This window comes from Toxorhynchites rutilus, chromosome 1, assembly GCF_029784135.1.
Source record: "Toxorhynchites rutilus septentrionalis strain SRP chromosome 1, ASM2978413v1, whole genome shotgun sequence".
Classification (NCBI taxonomy): Eukaryota; Metazoa; Arthropoda; class Insecta; order Diptera; family Culicidae; genus Toxorhynchites; species Toxorhynchites rutilus.
In genome coordinates, this window is record NC_073744.1 from 15902394 (window position 1) to 15926178 (window position 23785).

General features: G+C 40.7%; 4 protein-coding genes across 4 annotated transcripts; 1 reads left to right on the top strand and 3 right to left on the bottom strand.

The window, feature by feature from the left end:
- Positions 1-4561: 4561 nt before the first annotated feature.
- On the top strand, positions 4562-5928 carry LOC129772620 (zinc finger protein 235-like). Its single transcript, XM_055776221.1, has 2 exons — positions 4562-4732; positions 4790-5928. Exons 1-2 carry the CDS (start codon positions 4674-4676, stop codon positions 5850-5852), a joined length of 1122 nt encoding a protein of 373 aa, XP_055632196.1. The 5' UTR covers positions 4562-4673; the 3' UTR covers positions 5853-5928.
- A 26-nt stretch (positions 5929-5954) lies between these two features.
- On the bottom strand, positions 5955-6986 carry LOC129772668 (uncharacterized). The gene has a single exon (XM_055776224.1). The coding sequence runs from the start codon at positions 6876-6878 to the stop codon at positions 6012-6014; it is 867 nt and encodes a 288-aa protein (XP_055632199.1). The 5' UTR covers positions 6879-6986; the 3' UTR covers positions 5955-6011.
- Positions 6987-11859: 4873 nt separating this feature from the next.
- On the bottom strand, positions 11860-14200 carry LOC129772525 (uncharacterized). Its single transcript, XM_055776213.1, has 3 exons — positions 13909-14200; positions 13548-13842; positions 11860-13481 (listed from the first exon to the last, which is right to left on the bottom strand). The coding sequence occupies exons 1-3, from the start codon at positions 14099-14101 to the stop codon at positions 11996-11998; spliced, it is 1974 nt and encodes a 657-aa protein (XP_055632188.1). The 5' UTR covers positions 14102-14200; the 3' UTR covers positions 11860-11995.
- A 4472-nt stretch (positions 14201-18672) lies between these two features.
- LOC129772493 (enolase-phosphatase E1-like) lies at positions 18673-21978 on the bottom strand. Its single transcript, XM_055776211.1, has 3 exons — positions 21649-21978; positions 21023-21556; positions 18673-20961 (listed from the first exon to the last, which is right to left on the bottom strand). The coding sequence occupies exons 1-3, from the start codon at positions 21886-21888 to the stop codon at positions 18931-18933; spliced, it is 2805 nt and encodes a 934-aa protein (XP_055632186.1). The 5' UTR covers positions 21889-21978; the 3' UTR covers positions 18673-18930.
- Between the last annotated feature and the right edge of the window lie 1807 nt (positions 21979-23785).

Consider the following 23785-nt stretch of genomic DNA (forward strand, 5'->3'; position numbering starts at 1 on the left):
CGCATTGTACGGTTCTACGAAATGCATTTCCAGCAAGGAAAAAAGTTCACGGTGGCACATTTTAAGGAAGAAAATGTACCTGTCAGTACGGTATATCGTATCCTGGGTTCCCTGAACTTAGAGCGGAAGGTCGGAAGTGGTCGTCCGGTGACGATAATGACGAAGCAGAGGAAGACATCGTTAGAGAAGCTGTTTGTCAAGCACAAGTTTGAAAAAAAGGTTATGTTGTACATCGCCATTTCTGACCGGGGCATTTCAAAGCCTTGGTTTAAGCCGAGCGGTCTGGCAATCAACCACCAAATCTATCGAGAAGAGTGCCTCGATAAAATCCTGCTGCCGTTCCTGAACGAGCATCACGCGGATGGGAAGTACGTCTTCTGGCCGGACAAGGCGTCTTCCCATTACGCCAAGAAGACGCTGGCGTATCTTGAGGAGAAAAAGATACCGTTCGTGCCGAAAGATCGTAACCCAACAAACTTGCCCCAGTGCCGCCCAATAGAGGATTTCTTTGGCTCACTCAGTGCCCTAGTGTATAAAAACAATTGGAGAGCCAAGGACACGAAGCAACTGACTACAAGAATCTGGAAAATGGACGTAAGTGCCGTACAACGTTCTTTTGAGAGCATCGCGACAAAGTTGCGTCGAACAGCAGACCACGGCCCTTACTCAAACATTCACTGACATTTTTTTGAAGAAAATACATTATGTTATTAATAAAAAATACTGAAATCGATGAAAAAAAATTAAAAAAAATTTATATGTGATTGAAAAAAATCTCATTTTTTATTTAACACCCGTTAGATGGATAGTTTAATGATTTCTGAATTGATAAAACATAGTTTTCATGCTAAATTTGTTGTTTCTCTTGCAACAGTCTCACAATGCCCAAACAACAAATTGGGAACCTACAGTTTGAGGAATATTCCAGATAACGATAGAAACATTCCACGGCTCCAAAGCGCCGCATCCGTAAGAGTTGAGAAGGTATTTGCAAACGTGATGAACTACCACTCTTCACTATGAAAAAAGACGTTGAAATTAACACTTTATATTATAAATCGGATGTTTCGCAGAATGTCGAGAAGCCAAGTAGGAAAGGTTGTACGGGAATTATCCTTAAGTGTTTCAGCAGGATGGAACGACTTCTCATGCTACTAATCTAGTTCAGAATAGATGTATGGCCTCCTGATTTACCATATCTAAACCACTTTTTTACTCTATTTGTTTGTTTATTTAGGCTCATGTTACATGTATAAGGTATCCATAATTTGTAAATTACACAGTAGCCATTTAGGCGTAAGATTATTGCTTCTGTTCCATTACATATGGTACATTACACAAAATCCACTCAGGCGTAAGAGTATTCTTTTGGTTCTTCCATCGTTCAGTTAGAACGAACGGCGAAAACAGTTGATATGATCATTGTTGTGTTATTAATAGCACAACAGTTTCTTACAGAGCACTTTCAAGCAGAGCTTGTATGGATTAAGAGAGGCCAGGACTCCTACCGTGAATCGATATCCAACGCTATAGATTGTTGCGTGGATGAAGGTATTCTATAACAACACAAAGATGATCAATTGAGGGCCCCGAGTCTTGAACTCACAATCGATCGCTTAGTGAGTGAACGCGCAACCTATGTGGCTACGAAGACCCCCAGATCTACACTCCTTGGATTACTTTATATGTTCATACAGTCTGTCAAAAATTAATTGTTTGACCTAGTTTAAGGCATTGATCTTCGAATTTGGGACGAAATTCATTTGCGACGGCTACGACGGGTTTTTAAACTGGTCAAAAAGGTTAAAAACGATGTTATTCCGAAACATGTGTTGTAATGGTCAACATAATATTACCTTTCATTCAATAAATTCTGGATATCTCATGTAAAATTGTCTAAATATTTGTATGAGAAACTATTGGACACTGTGTACAGAGCTTTGTTCATTTACCTTTGGGGTTGTCTACATACCACGCGCCTTTAGATTGGCAACCATGTTCGGCCAAGAGCAAGCGAGATAATTAAGAGAGACAGAGAGGTGAAACAGGCGACGACGCGACACCCCTCGCCCGAAAATCAATCATTTTGCGAAACTGTATGTAGAAAATGATCGTTTTCGCACACTTCCCATTAAGTGATATCAATCAAACTTTAATCGATTACTCACAAGATAATAAATTTTCATCTGCCGTCGCATTGTGTAGTGAAAAACGTTTTAAAACTCGAGCTAGTGCTCTGAAAGTTAAATTTTAATTTTTCAATTTTCCGCAATGGATTTGTTTGTATTGGTGAAAGCATCGTTATTTTTTCGACACTGATGCCAGACAACTTGGTTCTAAAAACCAAGGCCTCTATATATACCTCTCTACAAGCTCTCTACAAACTGCTACGATGCTTATTCGAACGATGCATGCTATGTTCGGATTTCGCGAATTTATGTGAAAAAGAAGGGATGATTTTGTAGAATCTCATTCTCATTTCCACTACTCTCGCATGTGGAAATACAAAAAAGAGGTATCCTAGCAATAACAAAACAAACAGCCCCCGCTCCGCAAACCGTAATCCCCTTCTTATTGAAGTGATGATGTTGCTTCACCTGTTATACATTGATATAAGCGCCTTGATAAAAACCACTCAATAAAATGTTATTACTGTTGTTATGTTATGTTGGCGTTTCATGTCATGGAAATCAATGAAATAAAATTGTGTTGATATCAAATTATTGTTTTTATGTTTAATGGGTCTATAATGTAAGTTTTAGCAACTTTAAAATCGGTTAAGAAAATTGTATTGCAGAGCTCGGAATACTGCCACGGCTGCCTCTGCCTCCATCATTAGTAGGGTATCCGTTGTTCATTGCAACTATCTTTAGCTGTGTAAAAGATGCCCAAGACGCAAACTCGGTTGATGCGAAGGAATCAACCTTGCGAATCTGGATTGGCACTTTACAGGGTTGAAGTAAGGAAAAGTGTCGAGTGAATTACCCTTGTTCCTGGAACAAACTGAATTGACTGCCTTCGCATTAATTCCCTACGGAACGAGCCACGAACGGAAGCTAACCAGTGTTATTCCTTTCAACAAATTGAACTGACTGCCTTCGCACAAATTTCGTACGGAACAAGCCACGAACGGGAGCAGAATCAATCTATTAAATATCAACTAAGCGGGAGGATCAACGAGTACAAGATCTTCACGGTACGTGTGAAGGAAAGAGAAAACTATAAACGTTCTTGCCTCTTTGTATATAAATCCTTTCACTATCGTCATTACCATACAACTCCTGGCTAATGTTTATCTAAGATTTGTAACTGCATTCTAAAACCAACGGAGCCTAGCGCGATATGAAATGTTTGCGATCGTTTTGGTCCCTCTCCTTTCACTGTTTTATTGCACCCGCTCCCAATAGGTTGTTTATTTTAGGATCGTACACTCGGCTCGCGTTCATCGTGTAATGTTTTCCGTCTGTCCTTCTTTCGATCGTTTATGATGTTAAAATTGACTTGCCTTTCAATTTCTTATAAGCTTTGCTTAACCTTATCTACGAGTTTTTTTTATGTATTCGGAAGGAATATTCATCGATTTTTTCATAAAGTGGTCATTATTTTTAGAAATTTAATGATTTCTTCTTTCCTACACAGATAATTTCCTCAGTTTTTTTATTGTGTTTGATGTCGGAAAATTGCAGAGGAATATCAATAACTTTTGAGTGATTGCAATGTAACCATGGGCGAACTTTATATGTCTCGAGCTCTGGGTAATTGTCGTGGCAAAACTTGAATCCTCGATTCCATCACATTTTGTTGACACTTTACTTCATATATTCCTTCAGGATGTTCAAGTAAACATTATTCCGTACGATTACGAGTTTGAGTCACTGTATCTTGACAGTAATACCATGGACAGACATACAACTGTACTAGCGCTGTACGTGTACAGCGTTGTACAGGTACCACGATAGCATGACACACATACTTTGGTTGTACATTGTACCGCATGTCAGACTGACAATCAGAAGTTTGAATTTATTGCATTGTATTTTCACCAATATTTCAATGGAAAAGGTTTTTATTTAGCGTCTAAACTATCGAACACAACAAATATGTTTCCAATCTGAGTTATCAACTCAAGAGAAAGTCATTGAAAAGAATGTATACCAAATGTTTTGATTCGTTTTGTTCATGCTACCCACCACTAACCGTCTATGGCGCTGCGCACAGTACAACTGTAGCCATGTACAGCGGTAAAAGAGGTCGGTACAGGTACAGCGATTGTACGGAGTTGCTTGCATTGTTCTAGCGCTGTACATGGTGACAGACATACAATTTTCGAAGTACAACGGTAGTACAGCTGTATGTCTGTCATAAGTATAAGTCGAATGTCTTTGAAACGAAGACATGTCTTTAAACCTGACATCTCTGCTCTTCACTCAATTACGAAAATATATTCCATCCAGCAATACTAATGCAAAGATATTTAAAGCATACCAGGGTAATTGCTACGTACGATGAATAACAATATGCTGTTGACAGCAATGACAACAGCTTCTGACTTGTACGGATGATTAAAGCAAAACAAACGGCGCAAAACAAAAACATCGTCTGGCAAGCTAGACGAAATTGTCGATCCATCTTTTTCCAACAAGAAAAATCTTCAAAAAAAAGTGCCATAAATTATGGAGATCGAGGCCCAATTACGGGGATCCACCGCTGCAGTGGAATTCCGTAATGATGTGTAAGTACAAGTGAGATTCTAATGTGTGAAAAAAATCAAAATCTATGTTGCTCACAGCCCCAACGATAATCCGGAATCCTATTGCCGCCTGTGTTTTTCCGACCAGAACATTGTCAATCTGTTTCCTCCCGATGGCAGCTACATCCGCGAACTGACGGACAAAATTCGTCGCTGTGCGGGAGTGAAAATTTCGCTACGCGAAGACTATCCAGCTGGAATCTGCAGTATGTGTGTGACATTTCTGGACGAGATTCACCAGTTTCAAAAGCGAAGTAAACATTGCGACAGCATAATCAAGACGAAGCGAAACCTATTGGCGGAGATTAAGGTGAAGGTGGAGATGGGCGAAGATGATGGTTCTGTTGGAAATACTGCGCGTGATGTTGTCGAAACGAGGGCACCAGTTCACGAGGAACCGGACGAATATGCCGGTGATGATTGTCTCACCGAAAGCAGTATTATAGCAGATGCCATAACCAGTTTGAACGGTCTTGGGGAGCTGATGGGCTCATTTCAAGGAGCGATCGAGCAACAGCAGCAGCAGTCTTTTCCGAAGATCGAACCACCTAATGCCGCCAATGCAAGCAAGGAACATCGGTGTATGGTTTGTGGGCGAGCTTTCCTCGATCGAGAGTCCTGGAAAATTCATTTGGATGTCCATGCCGGGGAACGTCCATACCAGTGTCTCGAGTGTTTGGCTCAGTTTAGGGAAAAGCGTTCACTATCTAGACACTTGAAGGCTGTTCACGAGGAAATACGGGACCGTAAATGTCCCCACTGCCCGAAATCATTCAAATACAGCCATCATCTAAGGTACCACATAAGGACGCATACGGGAGAAAGACCCTACGTGTGTGTTATCTGCGGCGATAGCTTCTCCCAACACATCCAGTGGAAGCGACATCAGGTGAAGCATCAGCAGCGACAAAACCAAATCCAGCTAACGCAAATGGGCATCGTTAATGAGGACTCATCGATCAAATGTGAGTTCTGTCCAAGAGTATTCTCGCGTCTACAGGACTACAGGAGGCATGCCCCAAGCCACAATGCGGAGAATTTGAATCTCGACAGCTTAGCAGAGCACCAGTTAGCTACACTGCAGACACTACATCACCGTTAGAGACAAGACCGATGTCGGGTAGTACAATTTGCGCTTACCAACACTGTTGGTACGCACACACACTGCAATGAATAAATCTTAGACGTTCAGTTTTTTGCTATTTATTCAAGGAGAAAGAACCGACGGCTGAGTTTATTTATGACATGTGAAGTTTTATCTTCAATTAGCTATCTTTCTTTTACTTCCCGTCGCCTGCACCCGAGTACATTTACTCATCATCTCCAACATGTTACGGTTCAGTTCATCCAACTCCAAGCGCCTTCCTATAAGTGAAACATCCTCTCGATGCGCCTGCAGCAAATGTTTGGCGCATTCAAATTTAAAAGCAAACGTCGTGCCACATTGCCAACAATCCCACAACTCAACTTCCGATGAATCGTCTGAATTCAGCGAATCATCCGGAGGTTCACTCTTCAAGGCAATCGTTTGGGTATCCTCTGGTAAGATCTCTAGAAACAGCGCATCCGACCTAGATTCGCTCGATGGTTCATCAAGACTCATCAATGGGTCAACAGTATCCGATATAGTGCCATCTGAGATGTCGATAGTACTCTCTTCAGTCCTCATTTGAACTTGGATTGGCACTTTTCTCATTTTAGTGGCCGGTGTCTCTTGTACTGTCGGAAGCGCATAGTTATCAGTGGGGAAGTTCATAATGTTTATGTTTCTTGCATGATATGCCACCAGTGCACGATTATTGCTGCAAATTTGCTGCTGATACATATAGAAATTACTAATCGTCTGAGCGCAGTTTTGACAAATAAAAAAGATTTTTTTTCGCTTTGGTATGATCAAAATCCCAGTGCAGGCATAGATCATGTCCAGCATGTCATCTCGAACCCTAGTCCTTCCCGAACAAAGTGGTTGGAGGCGTTGAATTGTGAAACACAACCGACAATAATCTGTTTGCTCAAGAGGGATCGGCAATGGGCCTGGCTTGAAGCCGAGCTCTTCAGTTTGAGTTTTTTTGGAATGTTTTGAACTTAATCCCGTCGTTTCCGAGGTTTGAGGATGGTCCATTGGCATGTTTTCAGAGTGATGGTTTGCGCTCTTAAATGAATCCGTAGCTCCGAGAGAGTGGACTGTATAACCGAATTTTGGCTCAACGTAAACAAATAAACACCCGTACGCGTGAACTTTCAAACATAAACTGATTTATTTCTGTTTCATGCACTGATAGTAAATTGGTTTGAGTTTGGGTGGAATCAAGATAGTTACATTGGGAGAGAACATTGAGATAAAATCACTTGAGTATTCTAAGGCCATGTTCTCACTACAGTGGGGCGTCAATGTGGCGTGAGCGGGGCGTGTTCACTTCTCGCCTCGATATTTTAATTCACTCACATTGCACCGTGCCAGCGGCGTGTCTTCGACGTGTTTCATGAAAATTATCAATGTGTGTTTTGACGTAGGACTACGTCTTTCATTTCTATACCGGGGTGTAAAATCAAAGTTTCGAAAACGAAAGCGTTACGCCGGAGACCGAGATTTTGAGCGTTAATAGCTCCTAAACAACTGAACGAAATGGTATGATAGATACTTCATTCGAAAGATAAAATGTCTACGCGTTCTATACTTGTTACTTTCTGATCCAAAAACTTGTTTCAATAGTCTTAAAATTGCTTTCAAAACAGGCTATTGAAATCACCAATCGGTATATAAGCGAGCGCCGCTCGGAAATCCACTAAGTTCAAATTGAACAGCGATTGGAGCATGTTGTCGCTGTTGTGGTGAAGCTCTTTGTTTATCATGAAAGCGCGGATGAACGGTGTCACCAAGAGCATGTTTGTGCACCTTAGGCCAGAAGGGAATCCATCAAGAGGAGAGTGATGCCACAAACGGTTCCCCGGGAAGATCTCGAAGCAGCCGCTACACACACACACACACATTCACGCGCGGAATTCTTTCCGTTTGGATGCCATTCAGCATCGAGAAAGATCCGGAAAATAATCTGCCAGATCCTCTGGGAATTTAAAAATGCATTCATGTGAAACAGTTTATTTGAATGTTTTCTATTCATGTAACACTGTGACCAAATATGTTTCAATCAAGTGCTATTAACAGATGGTTATCGAGTTAGCATTAACCACTGGTGGGCTTCCAGTATCGAGGAAAATGTGGAAATATCTAATCGTTACTGAAAATAATCTGCCAGTTCCTATGGGAATTTAAAAATACATTCATGTGAAACAGTTTATTTTAATGTTTTCTATCCATGTAACACTGTGACCAAATACATTTGGTTTTGTGATTTTTCAATCAATCGCAATTAACAGGATAGCTTCTGAAGATTATTCTTCCCCATCAGTAGGATATTTCCGTATCCAATATTGGATGCATAAAACCATGTGCCTCCAACGTAACGCTCTCGTTTTCGAGGTCCCCCAAATATTCATTCATTCAGAATGAATTCAGATTCAACTTCAAACAAATTATCTCTAAATCAACGATAGTCCTACGTCACCCTTGCGGTTATACCATAGATATAACCCACTTCCTGTTTTTGGATGAAAGAATGAAAATTGGGTTATTTTTAAAAATTCCAACATAGTTGGACGTATCCGGCTAAAAACTTGGAGGGTGAAAACCGTAAAAAATAAAAAGAAAATCAAAAAAATTATAATTATGTCACTCCTACAAACAAACATATGCAAGAGAGAAGCGGAGAAGTACAAATATCGCCGGCGTGAAGTGTTTTCGGTTGCACGACAGCCACACGCCAAAACCACGCTCACGACACGTCAGCCTGGTGTGAACACACTCGATTAATCGTAAGCGTCACACGCCCCGCCCAAGCCACGCTGACGCCCCGCTGCAGTGAGAACAAGGTCTATATCGTGTTTTTCAGAACTCATTACAATAAATATAAAAACATCAATAGTGGTTTTCATTATATGTATTATGTGAATTAGAATAAAGTTATATGATTTATCAAACAACACGAAAATAATAATTTAACAACTCAATTTTTATTTTCGTTCGAGTAGTTCGATTATGAAAATCGTCTGGCAACCATCACTTGCGTTCGGTGACCGGAATAAATCGCCACAGTAAACAACTGCAACAGAAACAACCGCTTAGAAAAAGTGTAGTAGGCTAGAAATATTTGGCGCGGGAAAAACATCATGTGCCTCACATTTCTATTATAAATTTATTCTCTTGTTCTCGTTTTTCGAAATTTATTCTGAGGACAATGTAATGGGGACGAAGTCCCCATTTGGCGAGGATAAGGAATCGAGGCGGCCCATGCCGCCAAGATGACGCAATCCGAGTCCACCGCCGACCCGCCGTCGGAAGCGGCGGTGTCTCGCACGCAAACCTGGGATCCACTGATTGCCCGGTTAGTTTGAAACATAGGATACGATCCTTTAGCAATGTCCGACCGAGCTCTAGCGAGCGTCGGACGGTATACGTCTGCCCGGGGCGTTACGTTTGCCTGGGGCGATACGTTTGCCCGGTTAATTCTTGTTTTGAAATACAATACCGCGCCACAATATTTATAGCCTACTACACATTTTATAAGCGGTGGTTTCTGTTGCAGTCGTTTTCTGTGGCGATTTATTCCGGGAACCCTTGCGTTCACTCGCGGCAAAACACTCCACGAACAGTTTTGTAATGAGTCTGGCTTGCACGTTACAGATTTCGAAGTAACCAAAGCCTTCGCACTAATTCCCTACGGAACGCGTTACGAACGGGAGTTTGAACAATTTGTCGAAATCTACTAAGCGGGAGGATCAACGAGAGCAAGATCTTCACGAACTCCGAGCGCAAATTATACAATTGATGCTTCGAAGGTTGGAAGTCTGGTTGCTGCTGATCTCTCGTTAGCGGACTCAAGACTGTGATATATCCAGGAACAACACCGGTCTCAGTTCTACTTGAGACAACTTCTGGCTGCAGAAGGCAGCCTGAGACTGCTTTTTTTTTCTTTGACGTAGGATTACGTCTTTCGGGAACATATTGGGGTACAAATTGAAAATCGGAAATCGAGCATATCGTGAAACACCCGCTTCTGATTGGTTGCATTGACAACACATGCGGCGGGTCCCTAACAAAGACATCAGAACCAAGCTGCCTGGGAGAAACCGGCATTGCAAATACATAAAAGTAGGGGGAGCTTTTGTTCCTACCGAAATGTATTACCTAACAGAGATATTTAAACCAATGTGCCCGGGGGAAATCGGCATTGCAAATATATCCAAGTCGGGGGCAAGTTTATATTGCAAGTAAGGTGAGTGATACGATTAATTCTAGTAAAAAAAGGGGATTTATTTAAATTTTCATAAATAAAAACCAAGGTGTGTTCCCGCTCCAGAATGGGTCATTTGGTTTAAGCTGCCTGTTTTGTTGTGTGTTGTGTTTGTTTCTGTTCCAGCCACAACCGGCTGTTGGTTTAACAATCGCTCGCGTGCTCGCCTATTTAATGGTTTGTTTTGGTTCTATGTGCAGCGTGCGTCCTCATACCGTACTAAATTCTAAACTATATTCCCAGCTGAGTCAAACATATGCTCGCTTCAAGCGATAAAAAATAAGTGCACTGCACATACAACGTCCCGTCAGCGTGAAGTCAACGTAAAGGAATTGCATGCTACCATGCGATTTCCATGGGAGAATATTTGACATTTCAAATATTCTCCCATGGAAATCGTATGGTAGCATTCACATACACAATCACTGGCAACTTTAACGTCGGCAAAATAAGTGCAAGAGAATAGTTGACAGGACGGTGACGGTCACGGTTTACAGAGACAAGGCTAGTTCTTTAGCGAGTAAACTTTTTTTTATGACGTCATCCGAATTCTCAGTGTAAACAGTCGCCAGTTGTATTTTGTTTTCCGACTTACGCGTAAATGTTCCTGAAATGAAAAATCGAAAATGGTTCAATGCGCTGTGAGCGGGTGTATAAATTATGAAAATGACATTATCGGGCCAAAAAAGAGATTCTTTCGCTTTCCGAAAAACCGAGAATTATGTTCTTTGTGGATAAATGTTTTATCAAATTATTCATGGTGTTAAATATAATCAACTATATTATCAACGCATAAACTTACAAAGCACGAAAAATAAAAAATAAGAACACATTGTTTAGTTCAACGACTCAGATGACGTCACTAAAAAATGACTGATCCGGAGTAGCTAGCCTTGTCTCTGTAAGCCGTGGGTGACGGTGACGCTGTATGTGTACGCACTTTATTGTTACTTACTTTTTCAGCACGGAACTGATACACATTATTTGCACCTCTCGAAACACAACAGTACAACAAAACGACATATAGACAATCATAACAATCACAAACAATAACAAGCGAATTGACAAAAGACCAGGAACGGATGGAAATGAACTGGCTATACAACGCGCAACTGTATTATAGCAAATATTCCAGACGCAATCCAAACAAACGCTATTAAAGTGTCTATGGGCCAATCGTACAAATAGGGCACGAAATGTTAAGAACAGTGACTAATTTAAAGCCTCTTAAAAATAGAGAAGGTAAGGTAAGAATAGTGTCAGTTGCAATAAAACCACCGATCAGTATAGATCAACATCTTGACTACATTCAATCTCATCATTTCCTCAATCATCGGGTAGCCAGTCTACTCTCATCTCAAAACTCTGGAACTCTGCTCAGATACATATCTGGGCGGAAAATCGTGATTCTGATCTTGACCTTTGTTTGCCTACGTTTATTGGAATAACAAATTCTTTCGATTTCTCACAGCCGGACACATTCATGTTATAAAATTTTTGCCTCAAAGACAAATTTTATCATAAAAAGAGACCTAGACTATCAATTTATGGTGAGATGGCTATATATTTATTTGTGAAATTCAAGGAAAAAAACTTAAGGTGTCCGTCTTTATCGTCCTTCCCCTATATCTAACCATGATTAAACAGAATGCTCATGAATTTCCACCACTGCATGATCTCAGGCGTTGCTAATCAAGAAACAACTGAAAAGAACAATTACAATACAATTTCATCACTAGAATATTATCTTTCCAAAATAGAATAAGACACACGGTTTTCTTGAAAATGTTCTCCAACTAAAAGTGTATATTTTAAAACCAGTCAAATTTTACTTTAAAAAAAAATAACTAACGTGTTCACAATCATGAGTTCGATAAAAACTAGACATATTATTCTATTTCCTCACACTCGTTTGTTCCAACTCGGCTATCCTTTGTTTGAGGGCTTCATTTTCCCTCTGCAATCTCAGAAATTGCTGAGTAAATTCATCATTCGACAGCAGCAGTCCGAACCCGGTTTGCGTGACCTCGTCCACCCGATCGAGCTTCTTCTGTGTTTCTCGCCAAAGGTTGAAGGCACCCATCCATGCATGACTTCGCGTAGCTTGGGCTGTATATTTTCGGTCGACTTTATTCTGAAAAAAGTGTTCCTTCATTTCCTCGCGGATTTCCGTACGAAAGTTTGCGATTTCCAGCTTGAGTTCCTGTAGAGCGAGTTGGACACTCGCCGGTATTGGCTCGGTGCTAGTGGTGGTTGGAAGAGCTGTTTTAGGTGTATCCCAGTCAGGAGTGGAGGTGATTATGACTTCCGACTGGGGGGTTGAGTTTTTTTCTGTGCCATCAAAATGATTCTCCTTATTTTCGGTGGCAACAGAGCGACGAAACGAAGCTGATTTTTTAACGCCGACCATAGGTTTTTGAGGTTCAACGTTTGTATCGGCAGGGATTTCGGCAAGCGTACGGCTACTATCATTGTCATGCGATTCTTCTCGAATGTTTTCCAAGTTAATGGTAGATTTTTGAGTGCGATCCACAAAACTTTGTTTTTTAGTGGTGGTGGTGGTTGTGGTTCGCTTCAGCAGACGATTAACGTTCACGAAACTATCATCGAGGTTACTTTGAACATTTCCACCCTGATCGACATCCAGATTACTATCAGAGATGTCGTCCAAATACCCCATCAAATTGTTACCACCTCCCATATTAATGCTACTGCGGGATTCGGTGCTCAATCTGGAAGATGAACTCAATCGAGACATGTAATCCATCGAATCGCGCCTTTGCAGGAACAAATCGATTTCACCCATAAAACTATCCTGATCGGATTTGTTGGCATTCTGAGAATTTTGTGAATTGTTCGCTGATCCCGGTCGCGAACCACCAGAGTTGCTCGTCAAACTGACTTCGTCGATTTTAGATACCTGAGCCGGATCGAAGCTCACCCGGTGTCCTCCTTTTTCCGACGGTTTTGGAACAAACGCTATACTGTTTACAATGTTGTCGTGAATTTTGCTGGTCTTCAATGGCTCCGCCAAGTTTCTCATATCGTATCCGGAAACGAATCCCTTCAAATTTCCTACGCAGAAAAATCCGCCACACTCCGAGACGGCGATAGATTCAAACGGGTAGTTGGACCGAATCTGCGATGCGGTTAGCTTCTTTCGTGTGTCGAATATATTGATCACGTTGTCATACCCAACGGTAAATAAGGCATCCGGACAGTTGCTAGTCATACCAATGTCTCGACAGGGAGCGGAATGTGCTTCCGATTGGCTGAAGGCAACCTTTTTTGATTGTGTGTCATACAACACAACGGACCCATTGTAAGAGGCCACTGCCATGAGGAATCGTCTGGTCGGATGAAAGCGGACTTTGGTTGTGCTGCAAATACGAGAGAAAATATAGAGAATAAAAAGTAAAACAAGCAAATCGTCATCGACCACTCACTGCTTATCAAAAGTCATTGTTGCCACCCGGGCATTGGTCTTTATGCCGAACAAATTGACCGTTCCACTTTCATAAACCGCCGCCAGACAATCATCAGTGGCATTGAAATCCAAACAAGTGACCCCATTGGCTATGCGATCCGCCTCGAACCGTTTGGTGGCCGAAGATTTCTTGTAATTCATCAGTCGAATCACTCCCGATGTTAGACCAATTGCGATATCTTCGCGGTCCGTTTTAGGACAGGCCACACAGTACAGGTTGTCCATAGTAATTTTCTTCACATTTCCGAGCGTGGCTGTGTTAAAGTGCATGAATAGTCCATTATCATATAATCAATGCTTCGTGGAAGAATAGGACTTACGTTTTCCGTCAACAGTTTTGATTCTCATCATCTCCACACCCCAGTTCTTGTTCGCCCGGAGGAACAACTTCGAGGCCGGGAAGAACTGGCAGTCGCTCCCATTTCCATTCACATGGGCACTTGTAGAGAGTAGATTGAACGAGGGGAATGTGTGCAGCTGCGTGTCCTTCGCACAGGATATTACTTCATACATGATTGATGGACAATTGCCTGTTTTTCAATTTACAATATTTCGAACAATTTAACAGACATAATCAAGATGGACAACTGAGAAAACCGCTCTATAGCGACGGTTTGTTTTTGATTTTTGACATTTCTTTGCAACAATCAAACCGTTGTTGGTCAACACCGGTGGGAACGAAGGAATTTGCAAGCAGCAGCGAAATTTGTTTGAAGGCATGTAAATTTAAGGGGATAGTATACTATGGAAACTTGAAAAAATGTTAAAAAAAATTTTGGCTTAAAATGTTCTCTGGTATGTCTACGTCACTGTAGTTTTTGCCCAGGTTTGCCCGATGCTCCGTTTCGAAGTTACAAGCCAATTAGTGGACCTAAGTCTTTGTTGAGGAGCGCGTGAAGAATGCGCACAACGCATACATCAGTTGCTTACGGGAATGTATATTCTCCTGGCTACCAAAGCTATCATACAATATAATGGATGGATATATGTGGATTGATTTTCGAATTGGTCCTATGTACATTTATCGATCAAACATTCAAACAACTTGATTCGCATACTATCGCGACCATAGCGGTGGATTTGCAATATTGGTGCATGCAACCAATAATCAAAAGTTTTGGAAATTGCAGCAAATATAGCATCCTGTAACCTAAATGATGGTGTACAAGGTGTTTTGGAGATAATGAAAGGACTTGAGCTTGAAATTGGATCGGAGTGCAACAATTTCTGCGAACAATCGGCTAAGGAACGAATCGAACGAGCAGAAGAGCGGATGTCAGAAGCATCTAGAGAAGTCCGCAAGTCCAATCTGGCAACAAAAAAGTGACAGGAAGATCGTCTTTTATGCATTGAAGGACAGTTTCATGGTCCAGGGATTGCAGTCTGATGTTACGATGTAAAATAGACGAAATAAATGTATCTAAAAATTATAACGCGTTTTTCTCGAAACCGTATTTTGCAAACTGGTGGGGGTTCTACCTCCGGAACGGTTCATCCGATTTTGGTGAAATAGTTTTTCCCAAAATCTCCACTAAATTCCCTGTCATCGTACGTAGGATTTTTTCGATATTTTGAAAAATAATATTTTGGTGAAAGTTTATGTCTCCATTTTTGATCAAAACGCATCTTTTTACAAAAAAAAAATCACCATTTCGTTAAATATCTATATTTTGATAAAATCCTACGTACGATGACAGGAAATATATCCAAGATCACGTAAAAAAACAATTGGTTCAAATCGGTTGTAGAACTCCAACCAGTTTACAAGGTTTTGGTTGCAAGTTTTCAACAAATCGGTTGCATCTATTTAAGGGAAAGTCCAATTTATTTTTTGTTTGTTAAATGATATACACCTAATGAAACTATGATATCAGATTAATCATAGAAATTTATTTTCTCCATGAAAAAAAAATCGCGAAAATCTCATATTATTTATGGTGTTCATAGTGCCCCCTTAAGACAGTATTCTAGTCTAGAAATTTGGAAAAATCAATTTTTTTGCTTAATATTTCTGTAAATTAGGTATTCAAAAATATACTCTTGAAAGGATATATAGAAAATCCTATTATTTACCGAGTTAAAGCTATATTAGTGATGCGGTATCTAACTTGGTACGGTCATAACAATGAACTTCAAACGCGTTTTCGTCAAAACTAGTTTTTTCAAACTGGCGTACACGACATCTCAAATTCTACTGAACCGATTCATATCAAATTTATATGGATACAATCTGCAGGCATCTGTCTATCGCATGAACCTTTAAAAAATTATATTTTTTAAATTTTACTAAATTCTAAAATCGGAAAACGTAAGAAAAAACATTTTAAACCGCATTTTGTTTTCAAATGGCCGCCATTTTGTCAAAAAATATCTTTTTGACTTGTCCGAAGTCCATGCGAGAGCGGCATCTTTACTGATTCAGAATCTGTTCGATTTTTTTGTTTCAGATAACCAGAAGGGCTGGAATCGTGTACGCCATGGCACAACTTTTTTTTGCTCCCCCTCACTTCATCAGCTCTTGGTTATTCTCGTTATGAATATTTTTTCGCCGTTCATTTTTTGTTTTATTGTTAAGAGATAGATAAACAAATAATGATATAATAGATAGTAAAAATGTTCTTTGTTATATTTTTACGGAGTTCGAAAAAACGTCCGAAATTCGTGTCTCTACACTAGAATACCCCCTTAAGTACTTTTTATTACACAACATTATTTGTGTTTTATGAAGAGATAAAATAAAATATGATTTTCAAGAACTCAATAAATATATGTTTTTAAATTTCAAGATAATGTTATGAGAAACTTGGCAATGGGTCTCTTCCAAACGTTTATCAATTTGTTTTCTTGTGGTCTGCATCCCTAGCTATAGGGAACAAGGAACTGAACGGCCGCCGACCATGAGGCTGCAGTTCAAACCTGAGACGTTCAAACGACATCAGTAACAAGAAGTAACTTTACTTTCTGCATTAAAGAGGCTCCAAACTTTGCAGTTCATTCACCCCTGGCAGAAGAAACAACTTTAGAGAATCGATTCTGGAAACTTTCTCTCAGAATACTGGTGAAATACGAAATCACAAACACATTTGTGATTGAAAATTTTGAAGAAATTTTTCGTCTCCACATACAATCTCGATTTATAAGAACTTATCACCACTATATATCGTCAAATATTTGTTTTCATTGCTTAGCCCAGACCATGCTCACTTCATAATCAGCAGGTTCTCAATCGTTGTGCTCCCATGTCCGAGTGTTTAGCGTCACACCTAACATGCCGGGGGTTCGCGTCGGATGATCCGACGGCGGCGAATCTGCCTAATGTGACATCAGTGACAGGATCCATCGCGCTTTTGGGACTTCGTGAAAAAAACGGCAAAATTCCACTCGTATCCTGAGCAACGTAATATTCAATGGGTTACAGACTAATACGAATGCGGATGTCGCTAATATGTTCGGTATATTTTTTGAGAGCGTCTTCAGCAAATCGTCACCTATGCCAAAAAGTGACTATTTTGTGCATATTCCTTCGTACAACATCCATCTACCCGTCATTTAGTTTTCCGAAGACGAAATAACAAAAGCCATTGATGGCCTAGACATCATAAAAGGATATGATACGGACGGTACCCCTGAAAAGCTGCTCCAGAGAACTTGCGAATCTATTCAACCGATCGCTTCAAGAAAGGATATTTCCAGCGTCTTAGAAAACAGCTTGCATCATTCCTATTCATAAATCTAGCAACTGTAAGCAGGTGACGAACTATCGCGGGGTATCCATATTTTGCTGCCTAAGCAAAGTGTTGGAAAGACTGATGCACAATCTTTTATACAACGTCTCCTATAATCTTCGACGGCCAGCATGGATTCATGAAACATCGCTCTACCACATCGAGTTTGATGTGCAACGTTACCGCTTTGCCTCGCACAGTAGTCGAGAAACTGAAGCAAATAGGTTTGCCAGACTTGATAACGGATTGGATATTTTCATATCTCGACAAGAAATGCAGGATCATTTCCTTTGGTCACTTCAATAGTCTCATGCTTCATCAATACAGGATGGAATCGTCAATACTGGAATTAACATCGTCAATCTGTCATTTCGGAGTCATGATTGATCTTCAGCTCAGAGATCAGTACGAGTTCACCGATATCCATGCTTTGAAGATTTTGTACTGCTCGTTGGTTCGTGGTATTCTGGAGTATGCGGCCCCTGTTCGGTCCCCCTTTTATGTAGTCCATGCTTTGTCAATCGTATGGGTGCAGTAAAAGTTTTTACGGTTTGCTCTGAGACGACTTCAATAGAACGATCCAGCTATTATACCTCCGTATTCCGACCGGTGCTAGCCTATAGGATTGGAATCATTAAGTTCCAGGCGCGCTACAATGCAGCGAATATTGATTTTTGACATAATGCAAGGTTGTATTGATTGTCCTGCACTTCTCGCACAGATTGCACCAAACACTCCTCCCCGTCGTCTTCGGAACTCATCTTTGTAGTAGTCACTTGACATAGAACAAATTACGGCAACAATAAACGGCTTGACTCGTGTATTCGCCTGGTTCACACAACTTATGCAGCGTTTTATAAGTTTCAAAAAAAAACTTGTGTTATTCAAATGGGTCGATTTTCAGACCTCCTCGACCCCCAAAATAGTTTCAAGTCGACCCCTGGGAGATCGAAATCGACCACTTTGAGAAACCCTGAGCTAGAGTAACACACAAAATTCAATTGAAATCAATTATGGGCTCTGAGTTTTGAGCACACGATCGTTCGCTTAGTAGCGGATAGGCAATCAATTTGGCTACGAAGACCCGATGTACTACAATCGATCACACTAACTGTAGCACTGGTCAATGCCTGTAGAATAGAAATAAACTTCTTTGGAAAGCGACAATATAAACAAAACATAAAAACAAGTAAAAATTCCAAAAGAACAGTAGTCGAGACACAAGAAAAAAATATCAAAAAAAGAGATATCAAATGAACGATATCGCAACTTTTGGTAGAGGAACAGTTTGTCGTAGCTGAACATAATGCAACTCAAGTAATAAGAATCAAAATGTCACGAGAAATAAAAGACACTATCCATTCATCCGTTTGCTTTACTGAGTGATCATATTATTCCAATATTCGACAGTTTCTTTCGCATGTGAAATGATTTTGTGGGCAAACAAAATAGTTAATAATTAATCTTCAAATTATTTTCTGCAAGCTAAACTAACTCTCACATAATAACGACCTAAGTACAATTAAAACAATATAAAAAATCGTATATATACAACGGTTATTTTTCTGAGAAAAAAAAAACAAAGAATAGCCTAGCCTTCCCGGGAACACTCCTGCTCTATCGCCAATTTCCTCCGTAGATGGCCAGTCTCTGTCGCACAAGCGCGTAATCCATTCCGTGCCTCTTCCGCAGATGCTTCACCAAACCCTTCTTTTGGTCGAAGTTTCTGTCCGGACAGAACGGGCATTTCCAATCCTGTGACGAAACAACGGTGTTCTGCGTTGTTTCTTTCCCTTTTTCCTCGGAAATTTTCGCCGGTGCACTTTTACGAGAACCATTCGCTCTAGGATTTTTCTGACGCTGTGACTGTGTCTGTTCGGTGTTCTTATCTAAATTGTCCACTTTAGATAGCTTGGTAGTGATCGTTTCCTTTAGCTCAACCTGACTGGTGATGGAATCCGATTTCCGCTTCGAAGGTCGACCAATCGGTTTGGGAGGCGGCTTCGGATCGGCTTCTACTGGCTGATCATATTTCCGCGGGCGTCCTCTTGCTCTGGTTGTCCGTTCTTCGGGAATTACCTCTGGCGTTTGAACTGATTCTTCAATGCGTTGTGGCGTTTTGACTTCCGCGGGCACTTCCGATTTCTGGCTGGTGGGAGGTTTGGATTTAGATTTTTCCGTCACCCGCTGTGACTGTTCCAACGGAGGCTCCGACTCTTTCTTAACGATTATAATTTTAGGCATCGGGAAACCCACAGTATCTTTATATTTCAGCGGAATTTTCCGGGCACGTGCTGTACGGGGGGATGTAATGGGAACGGCCTTTGAACGTGCATCGTTTTCTTTCAGCTTTTGTTGGACGCAATCGGTTGGCTTCGGTTCCGGTTCTGTAATCTTCAATGTTTCGGACTGTTGGGAACTTACGCTTGATTTCAACACTTCGGGCTTTTTAATCGGTTTAACGGCTTTTGAAACGGCATCGTTCTCTTTCAGCTTTTGTTGGACGCCATCGGTTGGCTTCGGTTCCGGTTCTTTAACCTTCAATGTTTCGGACAGTTGAGAACTTACGCTTGATTTCAACACTTCGGGCTTCTTAATCGGTTTAACGGCTTCGGAATTTTTTGACGGCGTTGCCTCGATCTGCTGCTGCTGCTTAGATACATTTTTCTTCCCCCCAGAAAATAGAGTAGTTAATGTGCCTGGGAATTTAATCCCCCGACTCACTTTCGACACCACACGATTCGTTGGCAACGATTTATTTTCTACGGAGATCTTCTTCCGATCGCTATGGATTATTTTCCAAATTTTTGATACCTTATTATCGCACGAATATTTCGATTTCGTCCCTAAAATCCTGGAAGAAGTTCTCTGTTGAGAAGCTGCTTCTAGAACAGTCTTCGATATTAACTTGACCGCTTGAAGCACGTCAGGTGAGGGCTCAACAGATTTGGTTTGCCGGGTAGGTTCGTTTCCCAGGTCATCGCCAATCTCATCTTTCACCGTCGTTTCTTCCGTTTGTCCGGCAGCAGCGCTTTGCCCGGAAGATGAAGTTTGTTCCAATTTCGAAACATTAATTTCCGTAGACTCACTATTTGAATCATGCGTGTCGATCTGAGCTTCGATAAAAGTGACCGGAACGATGCGATCACCCATTTGGACTCCCCTCGCCGGGGCATCTGTTTCAACCGACCGATCCGTCTGTTCTTCAATGTTTTGAAGTGGGTCCAACATTGGCTTCCGCCTGTAGGGAACAGGAATGAGCGTGTCTTGAATGCGCTGCTCTCGCGGTTGATTTCTTTCAATAGTTTTCTGTCTTTGTTCGTACGTTCGAACGTCCTCTACGTGACCCACCACTAACAGAGAATCCTCTTGGCGTTCCGTCTGTTGCAAAGAAATGTTCGGAATAACTTTCGGTACAGAGGCATTATGCACTCGAAATACGGGTTGCTTTAGTGCGGTGGTTTTCGTTCGAACAGAAGTAGATGTCTGCACAGGAAGATTCTTGGGATTGGTCTTTCCTTGAGAGCTAGTAGACACCCACAAAGATCTGTCATGTTTTCGTACCAACTCGTAGAATTTGGCGAACTCATATACGCTTTGATAGCAGCCGGAACAGATCGAGGAGGGAAAATCGCACTGTGCAGTGATCTATCAAACAATAAAAAAAATTACAAATTGCTTCTACGCAGTAACATTTCTTTTGGCTTACCATTATCCCTAAATTCCGATATATTTTATCGATCAAATCGGGTTCAATTAAAGTCTGATCACCGGCAAAGATAGGCTCAAGATCGTGCCGCTTCAAGCACAATCTGCAGTACTGTAAACTAGGCCGTACCACCCGAAGTCCACAAAAATCGCTTTTAGAATCAGTTTGTATCGCTTTGTTCAGCTGTATCCTATCATTGTTTCTGTTGTTATTGCTGGGCATACATGTTTTTCGCTGGGGCAAATCCTGCGTCCACCCCTGTTGACGCACCGACGTTCCGGTAGTGCTCTGAAAACGGCTCAAAACACTTGCAGTCGGCGCAGCAGCCATAGACGCTGCTTCTTTGATCCGATGACTTTCCGTCAACGTGACAGGAAGCGTCATCTGCCATTTGTCTGTCAACGGCGGTAGCCCAGTGTTGTTGCTCGGTGGCATGTTGAGATGCGGTACGACACCCTTTTTTACCATTAGTTGACGCTTATAGCCCGGTGGGGCAGAAATAAATTCATGAAAATCTTTAAAATCATCGGGAATCTGTAGGTGGAAAACAAAGTCATATGAAAACAGATGCACACCACCAATCCAATTGGCAACCATCTTGATTCTTCATAACAGGGTTATCGCACCTTAAAATGACGAGAACAAACGTAACTTCGTTTCTTGTCACGAATCGCTTGCATCAGTGTCAACCAAACGAAGCGTCGTTCGGGGAAACAATGACCCGGGACACCGACGAAAAGCAGATCTGGGTTGCGCAAACTGTTGGAGGGGCAACCCCGCACGTCGCACGTCTTTGAGCGGACGCGCATTAGCTGCTTGTGCCCCTGAGTCGGGGCTGAATCGATTTGTTGCTGCTGCTGCTGCATCGGTAGCCTACACACTATTCCGTTTTACTTTGCAAAGCGAACAATTTTTGACACATCTGACCCGACCTATTGTAGCGCAGAGACTGACGTGAGGAAGGAAAAATCACGACGGCATAGGCTGACAGTTTGGCTACGTGTGGGGAATTTATCTGTCAAAGTGTTCTAGAGTGGTGAGTGGATAAAAATTTAGGTTTTGGCACATAGCATGTCTGGAATATTTGTTCTCCCTACTTTGGTTAATGCTTTTTGTCTGAAAATGTTTGACGCTTCATTCTGCCTGAATGCTACTATATTCGACAGATATTTTTTTTCATTTCAATGAATCATTTTTTATTAAAACTTGGATAATGTGACAGTGCCAAATAACACATTTTCATTAGATAACATGCAAACCGAAAGAACCATTCCCTTTTATTCTGCTCGGCGAAAGATGTGAAATGGCACAAGCCACAGTATTCTCGAAAACAAACGATGTATTCCTATGAATATTGGAATATACAAAGAGTCCTCGACTACATACTGGATAACAGAACCTTATAGTGGGTATCCAATTTTTTTGTGTATTGCCGACGACGATAATGAAGTTACAATAAATACAAAATAACTCATTTGTGGGCAATGTGGCAGTTTCAAACCGAACATAACACATTGATATTGCACTGTATAAAGACCGTCCTTCAAAACTTTAGTCTAGTCCATATCAAAACATTGAAGTAGATAAAAAACGATTTACCTGTCATTTCTAGAGCAACATGTCAAAAGGGCCTATCTTCTTTGATTGACTCTCTCCATCTACATTTTCTTTCATTAATACCTCATCGGTAAAAGCATTTCCCTATGTTTTCGACGATAAGGAGTGTGAAAGAAAATCTCGTTTATCAAACTAGACGGCAAAACTGGAGCAAAATCCGTCTGAAACACCGTGGTTATCGAAAGAGAAAGTTGATGAAGAGAATCGATCAAAGAAGATAGACCCTTTTGACATGTTACTCTAGATTTAATTGATTTGTAAGGTGTATTCTCGAGGAAAAAATATAACTTTCTTTTTTTATTTCAATTTTCTAACTCAATCAATAAAAAGAATTAATTAAATGCTGAGAGGATTGCAGGATTTTGCCCAAATGAATTGTTGAAAAATAACATAAAGCGGACTCAGAATTTATCACAGCTGCCTCTCAGAAGATTCATAGAATGGTTAAATATATTGCTTATGTAATCCGCGTTGATAGCATTGAGCTTCGTTCACTAGTTTAGGGGAGCGTCAAAGAATAACTGTTTTTCGGACGGAATGAACACGTTTTCAAAATTAAAATTATGAATGAAAATTAATTTTCCTGTATCAAAATAGTATTATATTTAAATAAAAAAAACACTTTTTTTGCAGGAGGTGGAAAATCTCGTATGAAAATTGTTTTTGAAGAAAACTTTATATTATAATGAAAAGATTTAGAAACAATGTTGGAAATGTATAGCCATATAGTCGAATAAAAGTAAAAAATACGTGTTTCAAGTAAATAAATAACATGATGTGAACATTTTCATTCAAATTTTAACATTTTAAAACCGGTTTCGTTTCTTCTAATCTGATACAGATTTCAGTAACGAGTTTGGGACCCAAATTGAGGCCCCTAATTGGAAGTCGCCAACAGACGACGACACAGTATCACTGTCAACGCGAATCTTGCACTTGAGCAACAAACGCCATTGAGGTGAATTATTTTTTTCTTTATGGTGAATATGTCACACAAACACTTAAAGTCTGCTTGATGCGATGATTGTAATGAAATCACACGAAAAACAAAACTAATAAAGCGGTTGTTTCTAGAAAATTCTGCATATTATTGGATAATGAGATTGGTTGATTGGTTGCTCATTCTAGACCAAGAACAAATATGCT

What these genes read in the sequence shown, in the direction of transcription:
- LOC129772525 (XM_055776213.1), bottom strand. Translation starts at nt 14,101, where the DNA reads ATGTATGAAGTAATATCCTGTGCGAAGGACACGCAGCTGCACACATTC. An exon ending in CAAAACTGTTGACGGAAAAC is followed by an intron (nt 13,843 to 13,908) that starts GTAAGTCCTATT and finishes ACTTTAACACAG; the next exon opens with CCACGCTCGGAAATGTGAAG. An exon ending in ACAATGACTTTTGATAAGCA is followed by an intron (nt 13,482 to 13,547) that starts GTGAGTGGTCGA and finishes TCGTATTTGCAG; the next exon opens with CACAACCAAAGTCCGCTTTC.
- LOC129772493 (XM_055776211.1), bottom strand. Translation starts at nt 21,888, where the DNA reads ATGCAGCAGCAGCAGCAACAAATCGATTCAGCCCCGACTCAGGGGCAC. An exon ending in TTTGTTCTCGTCATTTTAAG is followed by an intron (nt 21,557 to 21,648) that starts GTGCGATAACCC and finishes TTCCACCTACAG; the next exon opens with ATTCCCGATGATTTTAAAGA. An exon ending in ATCGGAATTTAGGGATAATG is followed by an intron (nt 20,962 to 21,022) that starts GTAAGCCAAAAG and finishes ATTGTTTGATAG; the next exon opens with ATCACTGCACAGTGCGATTT.
- LOC129772620 (XM_055776221.1), top strand. Translation starts at nt 4,674, where the DNA reads ATGGAGATCGAGGCCCAATTACGGGGATCCACCGCTGCAGTGGAATTC. An exon ending in GTGGAATTCCGTAATGATGT is followed by an intron (nt 4,733 to 4,789) that starts GTAAGTACAAGT and finishes TGTTGCTCACAG; the next exon opens with CCCCAACGATAATCCGGAAT.
- LOC129772668 (XM_055776224.1), bottom strand. Translation starts at nt 6,878, where the DNA reads ATGCCAATGGACCATCCTCAAACCTCGGAAACGACGGGATTAAGTTCA.